This window comes from Theobroma cacao, chromosome 2, assembly GCF_000208745.1.
Source record: "Theobroma cacao cultivar B97-61/B2 chromosome 2, Criollo_cocoa_genome_V2, whole genome shotgun sequence".
Lineage (NCBI taxonomy): Eukaryota > Viridiplantae > Streptophyta > Magnoliopsida > Malvales > Malvaceae > Theobroma > Theobroma cacao.
This window is the reverse complement of record NC_030851.1, coordinates 5773192-5794085: the sequence shown is the minus strand read 5'-3', so window position 1 is coordinate 5794085 and position 20894 is coordinate 5773192. Positions and strand designations below refer to the sequence as shown.

General features: G+C 35.8%; 1 protein-coding gene across 3 annotated transcripts; it reads left to right on the top strand.

The window, feature by feature from the left end:
* Window positions 10304–16699, top strand: LOC18608072 (BTB/POZ domain-containing protein NPY2). Of its 3 annotated transcripts, none has more exons than XM_007042560.2 (5): window positions 10304–10663; window positions 11249–12039; window positions 13936–14005; window positions 14349–15521; window positions 15845–16699. In XM_007042560.2, exons 2-5 carry the CDS (start codon window positions 11978–11980, stop codon window positions 16412–16414), a joined length of 1875 nt encoding a protein of 624 aa, XP_007042622.2. In that variant the 5' UTR covers window positions 10304–10663; window positions 11249–11977; the 3' UTR covers window positions 16415–16699. The 3 variants fall into 3 exon arrangements, with proteins under 3 accessions (XP_007042622.2, XP_017971631.1, XP_017971632.1); XM_018116142.1 differs by lacking the exon at window positions 10304–10663 and adding an exon at window positions 10776–10798; XM_018116143.1 differs by lacking the exons at window positions 10304–10663; window positions 11249–12039 and having other exon boundaries at window positions 13942–14028.

Below are 20894 nucleotides of genomic sequence, written 5' to 3'. Positions count from 1 at the left end.
TATTTCTACTAAAACATTTATGTTTTGGGTATGAATGAATGTTATCGCTGCTGAAAATTCAAATAAGGCCCATTTCTATTTCCAACTTTTCCAGGGAAGCCAAGGAAAAGGTCAAGCTCTTTTGGGTTTTTCCCCAATAAAAAAGTACTAGTAGTACTTTTCAAAAATAAAAGAAGAAAAGTACTAGTACTGTTTTTGTAAAAAAGAAAATAGTAGGATGATGCAAATTTTTTTTTTTTGTATAATGGAGTAAGCTAACTATAGGCAAAGAACTTTGCCGCGTGAACAGCGCAGGGACAGCAGGCAAGAGATAGGCAGTCACGGCGGTGGTGTCTATAAAGATAAAAAAACCAGCCCATGTTAGGGAGATGGTTCACCGTTCAAACTGCTAACTATCCCATGTGGTTAATGCTTTTAATGCACATGTTGGCATGATCAAGTGGTTCATCATAATCATGGTGATGATAAATACCACTGCAACACTTTTTGCGTGGCTTTAGGACACTTCGTTGTGACATGTTGATGCCCGACCAACATACTACAATTAAATTGATCCAAAACCCCCTCCTTCCCCACTTTTAGAGCCAATTCTGCCATTGCCAAACATGGTTTGGAGATTAGATCCAGCTCGAAGATTAGATATGTCATCTTTCTAGAAAACTATGGGTCGTCTCTAAATGGGTTTTTAACATATTAATGGCCTTATCTTTCAAAAAAAAAAAACATATTAATAGCCTTTGAAAAAGGAAAACAGAGGGGTAAAGCCAAGATGAAAGAAGTTGGAGTTGGAGGGTACTTTGGTATGATCAAAACCATGTGAATGTAGTGGTATAAATTTATCACATTTTGCTTCATAGAGTTACGCCGAAAAGTGATTACCTTTTCCTCAAAATGACCATTTTCTTTCAATCAACCTAAGCCTTTTTTTCTTATTACTTTCCTCTCATTTTCATTTCCCACCGAATGCGGCCGTCAAAGGCTTCTCCGGAAATGAAATTCTGTTTACATGCCAACACTGAAACATTCAAGCTACGTTACTTAGGGTTTGTCTGTCCTACTTCTCTACGTAAATAACAAACAATTAAACAAAGCTCTCCAGTTGTGTAAACGCCCTGCAATCGATACTGTACGTGATCTGAATTAAAAAGACTTAACTTGAAGAAGTCTTCTACAAACTTGCGGGTGCCAGAGCGTGGCGTGTTATCAGTGCCAGCTTTCAACCAGGCCATAACCCCAGAATTATAATATTTTATTTCCCATGGAATATTCTTCCCTTACCTGGTAAAACAAGGAAGCTAGAATTAGAATATATTTTCCTTTCTGGAGTAATATGGCAAGTAAATTCATAACCTTTTATAGACGTTTTCAGAGATACGAAGGAGAAATTAAAGATCAACAGCCAACAGGAGAGAATAGACAGTTTGAAAAAGGAAGAATATTAAGTTCTTTCTGGATTGACATGTGCAGAGACAATGTGGGTTCCCTAGCTAGGAGAGTTTCAACACTTGTAATTTTTTTTTCAAGTGTTCTTTGCGTGTGGGAGGAAATTAAGTATATATGAACCCCAAAAGTTTATCATGTGTAAAATGTTTGTTAACGATGTGTATAAATTAAAATCCTGTGCCCACATATTATTCCTTTTGTTCATTTAGAAAGGGTTTGGCTTTTCACAGGGACTAGCTATCGTTGTTTAATTTTTGGGAATAATGAAAGAAAAAAAGTCTATGAAAGCCTGAAAATGAATGAAAGACAATCCAGAAAGGCATAAGAAACGTGAAATGAAAAGCACTGACAGAAACGATTCACTTGATCTCACAATCATTTCCTTTTCACAACTTTTATTTTAGTTTTCCCAGATTTTAATGTGGAGCTCATTCCAATATGGTTCAAAAAGCTGATCACTTGATTCTCTTAATTGTATGGTTTCTCGACTTATATATGTCAAAACTCAGCATCAGATACCTTTGTCATCCTGTGGCAACTGTTAAATAAATTAATTGAACCTAGTTGATTCAGTCAATAAGTCACCACTCACTGATCCTTTAGCCTCATGCTCTCATCTTAATCTCACAATTAAGATTCCAATGGCTACCCTCTTTCATTGGATAACCATGTCACTGCAAATCAACATAAGATGATCTTGGGTGGCAATGGCATGACCGCTATCACAAGTTTTAAATGAAAAACTAAACAATCACTTATAAATTTAAATCAATGTAGGCGATATGAATATATTTTTCTTTATTGTAAGCAATAACTCGTGTTCTCCCATGATACGAGTATAAATGTTTTTTTTACATACTCAAGCCTATCAAATTGTATATGTGTCTTTCATTTTTTTTTTGTTCTCTAAATAAAACGAGCATACACACCATAATTCTATTAGTTTTTAAATCTTATTTTTGCATTCTAACTACTCCTTAGTCCTTCCCAGCTCCCCCAATAAGTCCCATATCCTTTTGAAGTTACCCCAACTTTACCAAATGAAGTTGACTTGAGCCTTCTTTTTCTAACTGCACATCATCTCACCCATTTGGCCAAGATCTATCACCATCTAAATCCATGCTTATTGCGAAAATGAATTATTAAAAGGATTAGCAGCCTCATAAAATAAAGCTTAATATAAGTCATGACTCATGAATCCCCTGGCCTCACAGCTGTTTCTAAATTGATGCTTTTCATTTCGTATGGTCTAATCCAAAAACGAGAGTACTGTTAGGGACGGCGTTCCAGTTTGGCAGGCAACAGCTTACGAAAGAAAATTAATATAGCATTTTGAGGGAATATCAAATGAACCAATGAACCTGAATTACTCGGTCACTAGGATGCTTCTCCTTGTTTGGATTTGAAGCTGCTTTGCAAATTGGCCTAATTTATTTGCAAGTGGCGTTGTGGCGATTAACTTTAAGATTAGGTCAGCTTTAGGACAAAGAGCATGTTTCCAGACATGACATATATAGTAACAATATATAACTACTAGTAGAACACAGTGATCAGTATGGCCCAACAATTTAGGCACGTAGTTATCTCCGAAATGGACCATTTTTTTCTGGTGGCTTACAACCATTATTCTAACTTTAATTTGTTTCTTGCACCATGAAAACTTCTTTGTCAGTTTCAGATCACTGTCTTCGACTGGAGCATAATGTGTTATGTATGGTGGATTTGATGCAACCCACGCAGCGTTGGTCGGTCTCAAATTTAATTTGGTTAATTAACAGGAAATTTATGCTTTTCTAATTCTGATAGCAGTGATAACTGTATATCCGGATCCACCATTTGGAAATAATTTGTCTAGTGTGCATCTTTATATTAATTACTATATATATATAAATTAATAGCTGAATAAAAAGTAATAATCAAACAATAATTATAATATAGGACGCGCACGGCATCAGTGACGCATGCCATTACACTATGGGCCTTACTCTTTTCGACCAACGAGAGGTTTTCAACTAGGGTGGGCTTGCCAAAAATATCGTGGCTCGTTTGGTCAATTCAAATAACCAGAATGGACACTACCTAATCGGACCGACCAAGTTTTTAAGACCCAAAGGCTTGAGAAAAATGTCTGATCCTTGGGTCAACATTTCATACTCTATTGTTTTCCTTATCGTCACAAGCAACATAAATATCATATAATTATAACCATGATTAGATTATGGTCATAATGATCATTTCCCCCTGATTCCTATGCGTAAAAATTAACTTACAGAAGAAGAAAAATGCTTTTCTTGTATTTTTATACCAGAATATGTGCACATCCATTACATTGGTGAGATGAGGAGAATGTGAGAATAGAATTTCTGTCAAGTAAAAAGGTAGTTTTCTTTTTTTTGTGAAAAAGAGTAATTAAAATAAATTTAAAACGACATATTGAAGAATTCATATGATCAATATAAACTTATTTTTATATGTTATTTAATTATTGAACTGGTATCACTTGACTTGTGCTATCAAATTCAGTAATTAACTTATAAATATTTAAAAAGTTTTGAAGTAAATATTAGAAAAAAAAATACACTGCGAAAGTAATGTGAGGAATCTTCTTTGCAGTTTTAATTAATTTAAAAACAATTTAAAAAGGTTTCTCTGCAGAAATTAATAATAGCATGATCAGCAGCTACAAGAAGTAGAGATGCAACAGGACTAGTTGAGTTAAAAAGGGGGAAGTAGTACTGTACTATGCTACCATGCAATATCTCCCTGATTAAAGGAAACAAGAAAAGATTGTGAAACTTTGAGGAGAGAAAACATGTGCAGCTGAAAGTCTGAAAGTTGGGTCCCTTGAGAGAACCTCTGCTTTGGCTGATATGCATGTATGACCTTTCTTGGAATGTCCTCTCATCATCATGTCTTTGTTTGCCCACCTTCTTTTCCAATGACATCAATAAGAACGACACCAATTCTTTATAGTGCATATAAAGATATGAGAGAAAAGCAAAAGCTCTTCACACTTGTGGATTAACCCAAAGACTCAACTGCATATTCAATTATTGTAGTGCAATCCGTTTTTTCTTTTTTGGAAATTGAGACTCAATTCTAATATTGTTTTTCAATCTTTTTGTAAGCAAATGGTATATAGCCTCATCTGAAAGCTATCTTCGGTGACTGTCAGTTTAGTCCTTATTTTGATCTTTTGTGCATGTGAAAGTCCATCTTTACTATAGGAAAGCTAATGGGGTTCTCGATCTTTTTATCCAGGAGAGTTACTAGTGGTAATAAAGGACTTCATGAAATCCTCTGCTCCTCCTAGGATTTTACTCCATGTAATTACAGTTGATAATAACCTTAAGCTCTGTAAGCGTTTTGTTTCCAATTTTATGGGTTGGAATTTACTTCCATTTAGACTTGTAGTGAAAAACAAAAAGAAAAAGGAAGAAAAATAAAGGTCGTCCATAGTTTGGGTGGGAGGTTGGAGGTAAGATGTCTAATCATTTCCCTATAGTGTGAAGCACTAGATAAAAAGTGACTGAACTCCTTAAAGCATTTGGGCCACACACTTCCAAAGGCATGAAAGTATCAACAAAACCATAATTGGGCTAAACAAATTTTTAAGTTTGTTCGCTTTCTGCATGGTTTTAGTTAAGAACTCGGAAGCCCTAATCATCATTTCCTTTTCAGAGTGTAGCACCTTTGTCAAAAGCAAAAGGGTGAGGCCATCCCTCAGGCCCTTGGCCCATTCAACTTTATCAGCATGCAAGTACCAACACCACCACAACTGTGGCTCCAGACTTAGTGATTCCTTTTGCGAGTGGGGTCTTCCATTCTTAGAATATTCTTCCAAATCGTACACCACCATCACCATAGTAGACTTTATTTATTTCTATTGTGTTCGTCCTGGATCTCTTTCTCTCTCTTTTTTTTTTGGTATCAATCTTATCACTCTCTAATCCTGACCTGAAATTTTCTTTCTTTCTTTCTTTCTTTGTCAGGATTGTCCCCACTTGACTTCCCAAAATAATTAGAAAGTAACTCTCAAACTTAAAGTGCAGAGTTTTGAATTTCCATCCCAAAATGAGTGATCTTAGCAGCCAACCACAAACATTTGTTGTTCTACATGTTGATGTTGTTCCTGGAGAAAATCATTATGAATATAAAGATGGAATCTTGGTTTGGTCAGATGCAAGTATCTTTAAATAATTAAGTTTAATATATAGATTTATCATGACATTGACTTGTGGTTAGCTTTAGCTGTTTATGTAATGAAGGTATAAAAGAATAAATACTATAGTATAAGGGCATGATGTCATCATGTCAACATGCTCACATTACCACTCATTCATGATCTTGTCAAACCGTATATCAAATGTTTTGAGGACTCAAATTTCATACTATTATTACTCTTAATTATGTGATTTTTATTTATTAAATCAAATGATATTGTAGATTGGGATTTTTAAATGCCTGCAGTGCCTGGATTGCTGAAAACCCTGGCTTTCTTTTTCTATATAATTCATTTTGAGTGCATTCGTACTTGGTCTGAGTTTAAAAATGATTCCATTTCGATCTACCGTAGTATCTTAATGGTGAAAAGGAGCGGAAAACATGGGTACGTTCCCATTGGTGGTGGTCCAGCCTATGAATTCCATTTTCTGCATGGAAAGGGGGGTAGCCTTAGAACCAAACTGATGCTTCCACAATCTGACACATGCGATTTTCTCCTTCATGTATGCTTGCCTTGTGAGCTGTGTGACTGACTCTGTCTCTCCCGTTGGGTAAGTTGATACAAAGATTGAGAAACAAGCAAATGCATAGAGGGTCAAAATTTTCCAAAGGGTAACACACAAGCAATTAATTAACAAAACCTAAATTTCGTAAAAAGAATAATAAACTCTTGAGATAATTTATCAAAAAAACATGATTAGAGTACCTACTTAATTATTTCGATGTACTCATTAATCAAATACTTTATTTGGAAGAAAAAGATCAAGGCCATTTTTTTAGTGATGGATATGGATCCATGTGACGTATGGTATGATGCATGGCGAAGCGTAGAGTGTGATGGTTGGCATGATTAGAGGGTATCGGTCTTGACATGGAAAATGAAGCCAATTTGATCTATTACGATGGCATCGGTGCCCGTGTGCTTTGTGTTCGACGACCAAGTTACCATTTACCATCATTTGTATTTTCACTACGTAGTACACCTATGAGTTGTACCAGCAGTATCTTTTGATCACAGTACCTTAGCTAGACATTTAGGTTAAATTATATGATCTGGTTTCTGCCACTGTCACTCATCCATTTCACTTTTGTCCCCCCATACAAGACCCTATGCAACTACTTTCTTGGTTAGTCAATTTTAACCGACATTACATTTGATTCATCGTCTTGGTGAGATGGAAATTAAATATGTATATAGATTATTCATTGAGAAATTAAAATGTACATGCATGGAGTATGAGAAGTGATATAAAGGAGCATATATAGAGATGCTAACAATATTAGGTTTGGGAATCACGGGCATCCATACCATAGCCGACCCTTGGGTGAAGTCACTCAAGCAATGGCTTTAGGCTTCCAATTTGGAGAGATCTCAAATTTAGAAAAAATTTATAATTTTATAATAATTAGAATATAATTAATTATAATAAAAATATATATATAAAAAAATAATTAATAAAATTATTTGTTCTTTCACTTTTTTAATTTTTTTCAATATATAATATCTACTTTTGAGTTTTTTTTTTCATTTGTTCTTTCTTCCTTTAACTTTAATTTTTCTTCAAAAAATACACAAAAAGTTTGTTCTTTTATTATCTTCATAAAATCGTGAGCCTCATTTGCGATTTGCAATAAGCATTCAACAATTAGATACTATTGTTCTAATATTTACAATTTTTTTATTTTAATTTAGAGTTTATATTAAATTAAAAAAATTTGATCATAAAAGTTTAATTAAAAATTTTACATCTCAAAAAATTTAAAGAATAAAATTTTGATAATTTTTTAAATTTTAATAAAAAAATCTTCATTTAAATATTTTGTTTTAAATTTTTAAATTTATTGAGCCACCTTTAATCCATACAAATTGAAGAAGATAAGGATTCTTGAAGTAAAGCCATGGGTTTGGCAAATATGGGCAAGCAAATCAAACAAAGTTGCAAAAAGCATGTGGTTGGGTCAAAGTTAGAGAGATTGGGGGACCTCTTTTCCACATCTAGCATATGACCAGAAGCTAGAGTTTTTATTCCTTTGAGAAACTTTGTGTCAAAATTAGGCATGTAGGACGCCCTTTTTATGTGAACACCTCGCTTGTATGATGATCATGATCCATCCGTTGACAATTTTTTCTCGAGAAAATCCCCCTAGCACGCTATGATTCTTATTTTTTTTTTGGTCAAATTCTGCCGGTTAATTGTTAAAACCAGGATTTAAAACCTTTGGTATTTTGATGTATTAGAACCAAGCTTTTTATTATTTCCAAATCAAAATTTCAATCTTCAGCAAAGGAAATTGTCAACCTGAATGTCTAAGTGTATGCTTATGTGTAGGTCAAACCTTACGCCAACTAATTAACACAGGCTTTTTAGTAGTCAAGGCACCACAAAATGGTGATGGTTTTACGAGTCAATCTTACAAATGAAGAGGTTGAGCATACCAATGTTGATGGAGTTACAAATGGTGATGGAGAACCATACCAACCCGAATTGCCCAAATGAAGAGGTTGAGCAACCCCATGACAACATAAACTTCAGTTCCGACCTTTTCAAGATTTGGAGTTCATTGGGGTAACTTGGGTTTAATACTTATTAGTACGGTTGTGGTTAATTGTGATAATTGATCCTATTCTTTGACGGTAAATTTATTGCTAAAAATTTTAAGCGTATCATGCTACATGATAAAAAAAAAAAAAATAACATGTTATCTTGTGAGTTTAATTGTTTATATGAGTTAAAGCACCGGGTGTAAAAAATAATATCAAATCTCGAAATGTTAAAACTATGATTTAAAACAAGTCAAAAATTGGATCTTAATATAAGCAATATGTCAAATATTAAATAGTGATTTGTGTAATTAGTCAATTCTGCCTAAAAATACCTTCTCTGGGTTTGAATATTTGGTTCATATTAGTAGACAGGGAATCAAGTGTTTCCTAAGAAACCCCAAAACTTTTATTTGGATAGAACATCTAGTTGTAGGATCTATAGAAAGTGATACAGTCAGCATCATGTGTGGGAGTTTAGCTACCTCTCTTAATCTATAAAGAAAAAAAGAAAAAAGAGTGAAAGCCTCAAAATGTGGTGAGAATAAGGTGATTATAAAGGCCAAAGAAATCTTGTACTTTTATAGGGAAGTGTTCAAATGGGAATATGAAATGTTCTAACCCAATTTTATATTGAACCATGCTGCCTGTCTTTGTTGATTTTGGTTGGGAAGAGAATTCCTTGGCATCAGGGATATCATGGGATTATAAATGAAACGGCTTAGCTTACTCAGCTGTGAGACAAAGGAAGATACTATCAGGTTGGCTTGTTTTAGCTTAACTGGTTATTTAATTGTCAAACAGCTAATGTAGTTCTCATTTAACAATTTGAAACTACTCACAAATCACACACTCAACAAGAAGAAAGTTATAGAAAAGTTGAAATAGAAGTGGCATGGTAACTTTTTTCTGGTTCGGTTATGGTCTGAATATACTCGCAAATGGTAATGGTATATGAAGGTATAAATAATAAATTCATTAACATTACACTTTTAACATCTTATTTTGCAATAGAAAAAGGAAAAAGAAACCCAATCCTTGAAAATTCTTTTACGATAAAAGATGGGGAGTTTGTGATTGCAATGGTACTGCAACCGAAAAAAGGGGTATTCATTCTTATCAAGCTCCTTCGAATTGATGGGCCCGATAGTCGTGAGACCAGGATTTTACCTTAGGTTGCACTCATCTATCCTCTTAGTTAGGATGGCTTTTCTACTGTTGGAGTTGGAAGAAAAGAATAAAAAGTTAGATGGCTCTTTTAGCATGACCTAATATTGACCTAATATGCTATAATTGAACTTGGTTGTTTCCATTCATTGTACTTAACTTTAAATATTTCTGCAACTGTTGTTAATAATTCTTGCAAATACTACATAGGAAGTAGGGGGCAATAATTCAAACGACAATAATTTTCAATGAAGGTATAGAGAAGCTCCTAAATCTTTAGTAAGCAAAACCCTTCAATCAAAATGTGACACAAGATTTTCTTGATTTCAAGAATAAGCTGTAGTATTAGGTTTAACTACAACTAACTAAGAATAGCTTACTTACTTTTCACACATTCTTGAAAGTATATGCTTTTAAAGTATTTCCTGAATTCCAACAGCAACATACAAAACTCTCTTTGGCATTTAGCCTATTGGTGAATCTCATGCATCCTGCAGAGTTTGACACACTTTCAAAGACCCAACCTTCTTTTTTTTTTTTTTTCCTCTTTACACCACTGTTTGGTCACGATTTCACCGCAATGAAAGGGACAGTATAACTCGTGTTGGAAAGAGACCTTTTATTTTCCTTTGTTTTTTGGGCTGAAATTCTAATAAAATCCCTCCATTTTTTTTTCTCTGAGGAACAGCTCTTAAATAGAGTAAAGGAGAGACAGTGATGGGTTAATTAGCAAGCAAGTAAAGAGAAGCCATTTAATAAAAAGAGGGTGGCAACAAGAAAGCTGTGTGTCAGTTATTGGCGTACATAACTGAGCTAGATGTTGAGTGTGTTAATGCCAACCTCCTCTCCCAAAAACTGAATGGAATTAAATCTACTTTCTTCACCAATATTAATAAAGAGAAATACGCAAAGCAACCAAGTTAAAGTTTTTATAGTAGTAGTGCTAGTACGACAAACACAGATAAAACATTTGGCAACAGCTTGGCTTTTTGTCCAAAACTAAGAAAAAAGTTGAGTTTTCTTTGAATTTGTACTTTGATAGATTCTACTGGAAATGAATAAACAGGTTATTTACTGATGGGTACTTGTAGGTTGTTCCTTTTAGTTTTTGGTTTTTGTGGGTTTTGTGTAAATTTTGTTACTCCCTTGGTGTCTGGTACTTTTTAAACGGACTCAAATGCTCCTGCATGGTTCCTGTGTGATCATTACTGTTCATACGTTTTGTACTGTTCAGTTGAGACACAAACTCAAACTCAAACTCATTGCAATGGGGGTGTAAGTTTCTTGGTAAGTTATGTTCTGCCATTCTGAGTTTGTTATGGGATTTCCTTCTTGTTTGAGATGGTTTTGGTTTCCAAGGCTTGCTTGTGCCTTGCGGTTCATGCTTAAAATGGGATTCCTTGTTTTGCTACAATGGAGAAGGTGGTTATTTCCTTTTTCTGCTTAAATGGGCTTTGTAGATTTGATACAAGGGTCTTGGGTTTTGTTGGGGTTTACACGGGGAGTGGCTTTTGGGGATTGTCTTTACTCTTTTGGCTTCCAAGTTGATTATGGGCATTTTCCCATTTTCCAATTCATGTGGGGTTTTGGGATTTTACCGCATATATCAAAGTATGATCTTGAGTCTTGACATTATGTTATTTAATTAGATTTCTGTGATATATTCTAGTAGATTCCTCAGATTTCAGTTTTAATTTTTTGGTGATATTGTTGTTGGTAGTTGATGATTGGTTGTTAATTAATGTAATGACTTTATTTTTGTGATCTTTTTCAGTTATTCCATACTTTGAAAAAAAATAAAGATAGATGCTTGTTGTCTACCGTTTTGGTGGTTTCTTCAAACTGATACCCAGATGCTGTTTTCCGTTGCAGGATTTCAGACTTCAACGGTAAAAAAAAAACTATATATTGATTAGTATACGTCAAGTTTGGAACTTGAAGCTTTTAAAGAACCACAAGAGGTCCTGGTGATATGAATCTTTATGAACTTTATAAAAAAAAAAAGGAAAACAAAGGAACAGAGTAATCAGAAAGAGAAAGAGAGAGGGATAAAGAAATAGTGGGGAGAGGAGGTGAAGTCAGATTGGTGCTTGTGAGTGTCTCTGGTTTTGGGAATTATTTAGTGCAAAGACTCTGTTGTCTATGTCTCCTAAGCTGACTGGGTGCGCCCGGGCTCGGTGGGCTTTGCCGTCAACAAAGGAAACAACCTCTTCCATGGCTCTCTTGCCATTCAAGAGAACCTTTTCTTAAAATATTACTCAAACCCCATCTTGCCAATTATCTATTTCTCTCTCTTACTCAGACCCCCCTGCCTCGATTGCTGTCAAGATTCGGTCATACTCTTCGTGGCATATATCCTTCCCCCTCCTTTGATCCTTCTTTAGTCTCTTGAATCCCAGAAAGCTGATTGCACTCAGAAACTCGGTCCCCGCACCTGGGGTGTTCCTTATCACTTGTGGCAACTTTTCCTCGGTTCGGGTTATGTTTCATTGGGTATGTGAGTTGCTGAGTGTCTGGTATTTGATTTATTGGTGATCGGTTGAGTAGCTGAGAAGATCATTTCGAGGTTTCAGAAGGGAGGAAGATCTTTTGCTTGCCAATATGAAGTTTATGAAGCTTGGATCAAAGCCGGATACGTTTCAGAGCGATGGGAATAATGTGAGGTGAGATCTCTTGGACCCTTTTTTGCAATCTATCATTTGTTCCTTTACTGAATAATCAAAAACTATGTCCACTAGGTTGTTCGATGCATTCCAATTTCTCCTCCATAAGGACCATTAAGTGATAATCTCTTGCCTCTCTCAATTATTTTGTTCATTTCAACTGCATACTCCTACTATTATGGTAGCTTTGCCTCATTGGTTTATGCTTAAACTAGGCTTCTTTTTGGGGCTATGTGAAATTTTAGTCCTTTCTAGATGACCATTTATTGGTATACTGAAATAAGGCGAAAATTTTTTTTTATGTGATTTGCGGCTTTTGTAGGCTATTGATTTGTTATTTTCCCCTTAATACTGCCTACTTTGCTGCTTTAAAGTTTTTTTTTTTTTTTGGTTTGGGGTGGGGGGATGAGGGGTACTTAAGAGCGATCAAAGACCCCTGTTAGTACTACAAACAAAAATGCAGTCCCTCTCATGCCGTCATTAAAGCATCTTCCAACCCAGGTGGTGGATCCTCTAAAATCTGACTAATCTTTTGTGGTGTTGACTTTCATCTTTCTCATTTTTTCTTTTCTTTTTTCATCTATGGTTCCTCATGTATACAGTATACTTTCTGCATACTCTGGTTATACTAACTTCGATTGTGCATATCACAAAAAAGTGGTTTCAAATACAAAATCCTTGAGATTCAATAATGGGTAGTTGTTTATAACTTCTGCTTATGAAAAAAGTGGAAATCCTTCCCAGTTCGTTATCTTTATAGTCATATTCTTTCCAATCACTGGTAACAGGGATGTGCTCAGACCTTGATTGCTAAAGCCATAATAAGCTTTAAGAATGTAGGATGAGGTTCAAGAATAACTTAATCATAAGACCATGCGGTTATACTTAAAAATTTATGAGGTTTCACCTTCCAAGTACACTAATTTTGGTGAAAAGAAAATTTGAATTTTATTTTTAGATGTATAACTGTAGATGGGGTAATGAAAGGATGTTAGTTGCTTAAGCATCAGCATGCTTGTTTTTTGAAGCATATCAATAAGCATGTTATTTGCAAAGGACTGATATTGGTGCATTCCTAATATATCAGGGTGATAGTACCCCTGCACCATCAAATAACCCTTGATCTATTATGTAAATATACAGTTCCTAGGGTGAAGAAGCACCCTTTCAGTGAGGGAGCATGTTACCTTACTGTGTCTTAGAGAAGCATTGATTGCAATGTGGACAAATTCAATATACATTTGTGAGTTATTACAATGAGTTTACTGGTTTCTTGATGCTAATGCATCAGAATCCAAAACAATGTTTCCTGTTATTAGCAATTTTATTATGTATTTATAGCAGTATTTGTTGCATGGTCTACAGGTCTAGAAGTATTTCAGATTCTTAAAATCATCTATTAGTTAAATAAATCTGGTAATTGTCACTTTATATGCCATACATCACTGCTATGTAGACATCACGAGTATTCATTTCACTGATTAATGTGAATGTAATTCATGTCTTGTTAAATAGATAAATATACTATGGACCAGAATTGGTTTCTGGTATAGCTCACTGTCTCAGATATGGTGCAAAGCTAAATGACTTTTTGCTATTTTATATGATAAAATCTAAAAATAGTTCCTTTTTGGAACCATACTTTTAGCAAAAAGCATACTGCTGAATATTGTTTAGAGCAATTCAAAGAGTTTTCCTTTTCAAATGTTAATAGCTTAAAAAGAAAGGGAGATGGCCTACAAATTCAAATTTTCCTCACTTTTCAAAAAAAAAAAAAAATTCAAATTTTCATCTCTTACCACAAGTTATAATAGGAGTTTTCTTATTTTTGTCTTGTCCAACATGTGTGAATTTTTGAAAGTTCTAATGGTTTTAAGCTTACATACCCATGTTCAGGTATGTGGCGAGTGAGCTGGCAACCGACATCACTGTCATTGTAGGGGATGTTAAGTTTTATCTGCACAAGGTATGAATTTTCTTCCAGTTCAGGTAAAAGTTTCATCTACAGTCAAGCATTGTCTTTGTGTGTAATGTCCTTGTTAGAATGCATTGCATTATGCCTTACATGCCATTCAAAGTTGTTCCTTCGACTGATCCTTGGTCTAAAATTTCATATAATTGCCGAAATGTAAAAACTACTAAATTTTGGTTGTTGGCTTTAATTAAGACTTGTGAGCTAAGCTGTGCTCTAGTTTTCAAATTAGAATAACAAGAGCAGTTAAGTTGAGCAACCTTGGCTCAGTTCTGCTCATTTACGATCATAAAAATGCATTTCAGTTTGTGAAGCTAATGGATGAACATATATGCAGTTTCCTCTTCTGTCAAAAAGTGCCTGCTTGCAGAAGTTGGTTGCAAGCAGTAATGAAGAAAAGAGTGATGAAGTTCAGATTTCAGACATTCCCGGTGGTCCAGTTGCCTTTGAGATGTGTGCCAAATTTTGTTATGGCATGACCGTCACCCTTAATGCTTACAATGTTGTCGCTGCACGATGTGCAGCTGAGTACTTAGGAATGCATGAGACCATTGAAAAAGGGAACCTAATTTACAAGGTCGATGTCTTCCTCAACTCCAGCATCTTCCGCAGCTGGAAAGATTCAATCATTGTTCTTCAGACTACAAAATCTATGCTACCATTATCTGAGGAATTGAAGGTGGTAAGTCTTTGCATTGATGCTGTAGCTATTAAGGCTTGTGTCGATGTTTCCAATGTTGATTGGTCCTACACTTATAACCGGAGGAAGCTTCCAGAGGAAAATGGGAATGATCCAAACTATAATGGTGTCAGAAGTCGACCAGTGCCAAAGGACTGGTGGGTTGAGGATTTGTGTGAACTTGAAATTGATCTATATAAGCGTGCTATAATGAATATTAAAACCAAAGGAATACTGTCCCATGAAGTGATTGGGGAAGCTTTGAAAGCTTATTCTTACAGAAGGTTGCCAGGTTTCAGTAAGGGTGTGATCCATTCTGGGGATGTTGTAAAGTATCGATCAACAGTTGATACAATTGTCTGGTTGTTGCCTGCAGAGAAAGGTAGTGTATCTTGCAGTTTCTTGCTGAAGCTGTTGAAAGCAGCTATCATTGTTGACTCAGGAGAAACCGCTAGGGAACAGCTGGTGAGGAGTATAGGACAGCAACTGGAGGAGGCTTCTGTAAATGATCTTTTGATACGAGCACCAGAAGGGGAAGATGCATTGTATGACGTTGATACAGTACAGAAAATAGTGAAAGAGTTTCTGATGCAAGATCAGAATGCTGAAATTGAGTCAGACGAAAATGAGGTTCAAGAAATACAAAGACCGGGAATTTTAACAGATGCTTCGAAGCTGATGGTGGCAAAATTGATAGATGCATACCTTGCTGAAATTGCGAAGGATCCCAACTTACCCTTGTCAAAGTTTGTTAACCTTGCTGAAATGGTGTCTTGCATCTCTCGGCCTGCGCATGATGGGCTTTACCGAGCCATTGACATGTATCTTAAGGTGAGGATCTTGACAAAGTCCATATTGTTTAATTCACACCAAATTGGCATTTACATTATATTGGAACATAAATGAGGTTTATCTAAAGCCGTTCTTTGTTGCAGTTTAATACCTACAAATTTTGGCTTTGGAAGATTTTGCTAAAATTCAATTTAAATGAAGAAGCGATGCCATCACCCTCTCTCCTAGACCATAACTACCAATTGAATAAACCTTCTGACATAGTCTCTGTCTGCAACTGTTATTGTTATAAGGGCAAACCTGTTCTGTAGAATTCTGACTTTGCTTATATATAACTTCAACTCTATTGTGCTTCAATGCAGGAGCACCCCGGGATCAGCAAGAGTGAGAGAAAAAGGATATGCAAGTTAATGGACTGCAAGAAACTATCAGTTGATGCGTGTATGCATGCTGTGCAAAATGAGCGGCTCCCATTGCGTGTAGTTGTGCAGGTTCTCTTTTTCGAGCAGGTCAGGGCTGCTGCTTCATCGGGCAGTAGCACACCTGACTTACCTAAAGGCCTGAAGGATCTGAATAGTGGATCTCATGGGAGCTCAAGGTCAGCAGCAACCAACCCAGAGGAAGATTGGGATGCAGTGGCCACAGCCGAGGAGCTCAAGGCCCTGAAAGGGGAACTGGCTGCCTTGAGGTTGAGCAATGGGGTGGGAGGGAGTGAGAGAAATGGTGTTGACAGTAGAAATAGTGTCGACAAGGCTGCCATTAGTAAAATGAAAGGTTTACTGAAGTCCAAGAGGATATTTACAAAGATCTGGTCAAGCAAAGGAGCCCAAGGTGAGAATAGTGGTTCGGATTCATCAGAGAGTCTTGGTTCTGCCAATCCGGAAGAAGCTAAGTCTACACCATCCAGAAATAGGAGGCATTCAGTTTCTTAGTAGAAATGAGGGGAAAATATAGTAGCTATCTTTATGGTGGGTTTTTTGGGCTTTACCTCTCTTAATGACATTAGTAAATTCGAAAAACTAGTTTATGTTAATTTAGCAAAATGAAGCATATATAGTCTGGCAGAAACTTAGAGTTTATTTTGCAGAAACTTTACAGTGCCGTGGAAAAAAAAAAAGTTTACTGGAAGCATAATGAACTTGAGGGCCGCTTTACAGAAGACACGTAAAGAGGCAGCCAATGCTACTCATTTATTTGATTGATGTCTTGTCTTCTCATTGTTGAGGGCCATTTGCTATGTAATGTATCACAGCTCACAAAGTGCTCAATGAAGTTAAAAAAAAACAAGGCTCATTATGCAAACAACTTCCCATGTTTAAATCAGGTAAACAAAGCAGTAATGAACACAGTACAGATTTGACAGTTTTTTTTTCCTTCCATGGTTTACTAGTTTTTTCAAGGCAATGAAAATTAGGTAGTGTCCTTTATCCTTTCCATCTCTCTAATTAGTAATCAATGATCACGCTTTACTTCACGCTTTACTTCAGTGGCCAGGAACTGTAATGGAATTTAAAGTCTCGGTTGCAGAGCATGACATCAACACTTCAAAGATAAGGATGTCCATATGTCAAAACACATGACTTAGAATTTTATCCTTAAGCAGTTAAGCAGTTTTTTTTTTAGAAATAAAGGCCACATGTTGTGAGCCGTTAAAAGACAGCAGTTATAAGTTGTGCTGTCTTTGATCCCCTATTTTTAGAGTAACTGTTTCTTGCTCTTATCCTCTCAATATTTGTGTATAAATACACTTAATGCAGTAGTGAAAAACATCAATCAGATCCTTGTTTTCAATTTATCTCTTTTATGAAATTCTCTCTTATAAATATTCTCAAAAGATCAACATGGTATCAGAGCGTTTTTGAGTGATCTTAAGGGACCTTGGCAAAATTGTTTCAAAACATTTATCTTTTACAAATTTTTTTTTCTTTATCTGTTCTTTCTGTCAGACTTCAAAAATAAATGGCTTCCTCCAATTACAGCATTGCTGCTCCTCCAGTTTTAAATGGCAACAATTATCCCATGTGGGCTATAAAAATGAAGGCATATCTAAAGGCCTTCGACCTGTGGGAAGTTGTGGAACTAGGAGGTGATCTTCCTGCCCGACAAGCCAACCCAACAATTGCTCAAATGAAGCAATACAATGAAGAAGTAGCAAAACGGTTTAAAGCTTTGTCTTGCATAACTCCCAGCCCAATCACTATCACTATACCCTTCCAATTCTTTATTTTCAACTTGTCCATACAAAAGACCATAATTTAGAGTCCCTTTCACATACTTCAAAACTCGTTTTGCAGTAGTTAAATGAGTTTTTGTAGGTGATTGCATAAATCGAGAAAGCAGACTATAAATTATGGTCTTTTGTATGGACAAGTTGAAAATAAAGAATTGGAAGGGTATAGTGATAGTGATTGGGCTGGGAGTTATGATGATTCAAAAAGCACTAGTGGATACTGTTTTTCTTTTGGAAGTGCTATGTTCAGTTGGAACTCAAAGAAACAAGACATTGTTGCTCAATCCTCTGCTGAAGCAGAGTATGTGGTTGCTGCGTCTGCAACAAATCAAGCTCTGTGGCTTAGAAAGGTACTTTTGGATTTGAAGTTTGAACAAATAAATCCAACTGTTCTCTGGTTAGACAATCAGTCTGCTATTGCTCTGGCTAAAAATCCAATTAATCACAGTAGAACCAAACACATCAGGATAAAGTTTCATGTAATACGAGAAGCTGTGACGAACAATGAAGTTGTTGTAAATTACTGTGGTACTGATGATCAAATAGCAGATATTTTTACTAAGGGATTATGCAGAGAAAAATTTGAGTTGCTTAGAAGCAAACTGGGAATGGGCAACGTCGACTTCAAGGTGTAATGGAATTTAAAGTCTCGGTTGCAGAGCATGACATCAACACTTCAAAGATAAGGATGTCCATATGTCAAAACACATGACTTAGAATTTTATCCTTAAGCAGTTAAGCAGTTTTTTTTTAGAAATAAAGGCCACATGTTGTGAGCCGTTAAAAGACAGCAGTTATAAGTTGTGCTGTCTTTGATCCCCTATTTTTAGAGTAACTGTTTCTTGCTCTTATCCTCTCAATATTTGTGTATAAATACACTTACTGCAGCAGTGAAATAATCAATCATTCCTTGTTTTCAATTTATCTCTTTTATGAAATTCTCTCTTATAAATATTCTCAAAAGATCAACAAACTGTACTAATTGAATTGCCGACAACCAAAAACATAGTTAGTGCGGTAAGGTTATTTGTGACTTCAAACCACATGAACAATTACAGAGATATGAGTGCGGTAAATCAGGTTGTTCATCCTTGATAAAACAGGGAAAAGCAAAGTGATTCACTCCTTGGTTTCTTTGAAATTTGAAAGCTGTCATTCTACGAGGTTGTGTAAAAGTTCATGGAAAATGCACCAGAATATATCAATCTAATGTTCAATTATGTGATGTTACTAACGTACAAGATGCCTTTCCACCTTGTTTGTAGAAAAACAAATGAGCCTGATGTTCTCACTGAGAAGAACCAAGCTTGAGTACAATCCCTGCTACATTTTAGTAGCCTTGATAATCGAAGGCATGGCACCCAGTTGGACAAGGTCACAACCCTATCAGAACCCTGCGAAAGCAAACAAAGTTAACCTTCTAAAATCTAAGCTAACCAACAATCAAGCTTGGAGATTATCGTCATTAGGTGTGTTATCTTCTTCCACGACCTGTTCTCCGCATATTAGACAATTATGGAGACATGATTTTCCAGCCATTATCAACAAAATCAAGGATAAAAAACATGAAGAAACCTTATTTAAATGGGACGCGGGGATAAGTTTAGCCAAAGGTTACAATGTTGCTTTTTTTCTAAACTAGCTGTCAACTTCAAGCAGTGATAGGCTTGTACCATCTCATGCACCGTTTATCACAAAGGTATTCGATAAGCTCCCCTAAGTTAAGAGTTATCTGAGATAAACTCCACAGGCATAAAGACATAAAACCAACTAGTATATCTTTTCTCAGCAGCGTTTATTACGAAGGATTGGTTGTTAGCTTATGAGAATTTTTTTCCCTCTATTACCTTTATATATTTAACTGAAGTTAATTAGAATATCACCCATCTTTAAGACAGAATCAATGGGGAATTTCCTTTTGGCTCCATGGCTGGAATATTATACATACCCCATATATAGCTATCCCAACATTCTTGCCTTGACCAACCCTATACTTGTATCATGGTAAGGCTGTGAACAAATTGAATTTAAAAGAGAGAAGAAAAAAAATGAGCTTTTTCTCTATTGCATGTAACTAAACCAACTCAAAGGACAATAAGCAAATCAAGGAAAAATCTGAATAAATTCTGATTCACAGAGGCTGGAGCCAAAACTGACCTATTAGAATTGTTGCCCACTCCACTTCCCAAACCGCATTTGTCCTTCTCTTTCCCGGAAGGGGCACTCAAAAGTGGTTTTGTGTGCTGCCAAGGAAAGCACCAAGAGATAACGTCGCTCTCTCACGACCCGAGGGGATTTGTGCTTTCAAATGCGGCCAACCCCAACTTACTGGCTGACCACTTTCAGCACCTTTTAAGCTTTCGTTTTTTCACCTCATCTGCCATGCATGAAGCCAAGGAAAAGTTGAAACCAAATCATGGATCGGAATCCCATTCTCCACCCAAAAACAAAAGAATAAACTTTGATTTTGTTGCTTGTAACATTCACTAGACAATTTATGCTTTTTCTTTTTTAATTTGGATGCAATGTTGTGGCCCCAAGTATCGGATAAAGATGCCATCTTCTTGAGGCGCGACTAAAACTTCTATGTATCGGCTTCATATCTACATCGTCATCCTCGTCCCCCCCCCTCACATCACCCAATTTTCTCCCTAGTTTCCGCACTTTGTAAGTACAGCCACTTGATTCTAACTTCTTTAACCTTTGTCATAATATTTACTATATTATAATTAACTAATACAGCTCGTATTTGCTTCTTAAACATTTCGTATTACGTTGAAATGAAGTTTAGGGTATTGTATCATCTTTAATTAACAATGTCAAGTTGACACCTAAACGGATTTTAAATATTGTTGTTCCATTTTAATATTTTACCCGTTTCTACCCACTAGTGTCCAATAACAAAATGGTAATGGTGAGTGCCAGCTGCACTAGTGAGTAACCCCTTTCATAAACAAAGCTTCAAATATACTTCCAAATCAAACATTAGATGAGCCAACTAAGGCATTAATCTTTTAAGCCGAAATCTAATAGGAATTAGTTAATGACTTGTATGTCATTGCAATCTCTCTTAATTTGGAAGCGGTCTTGACCTTTAACGCGCTAACTTCAGTCTTATCTGATAAGCGGATAATCCATGACTAGTGAAAGAAGACGAGGCAAGAATCTACGGTCATAGACAC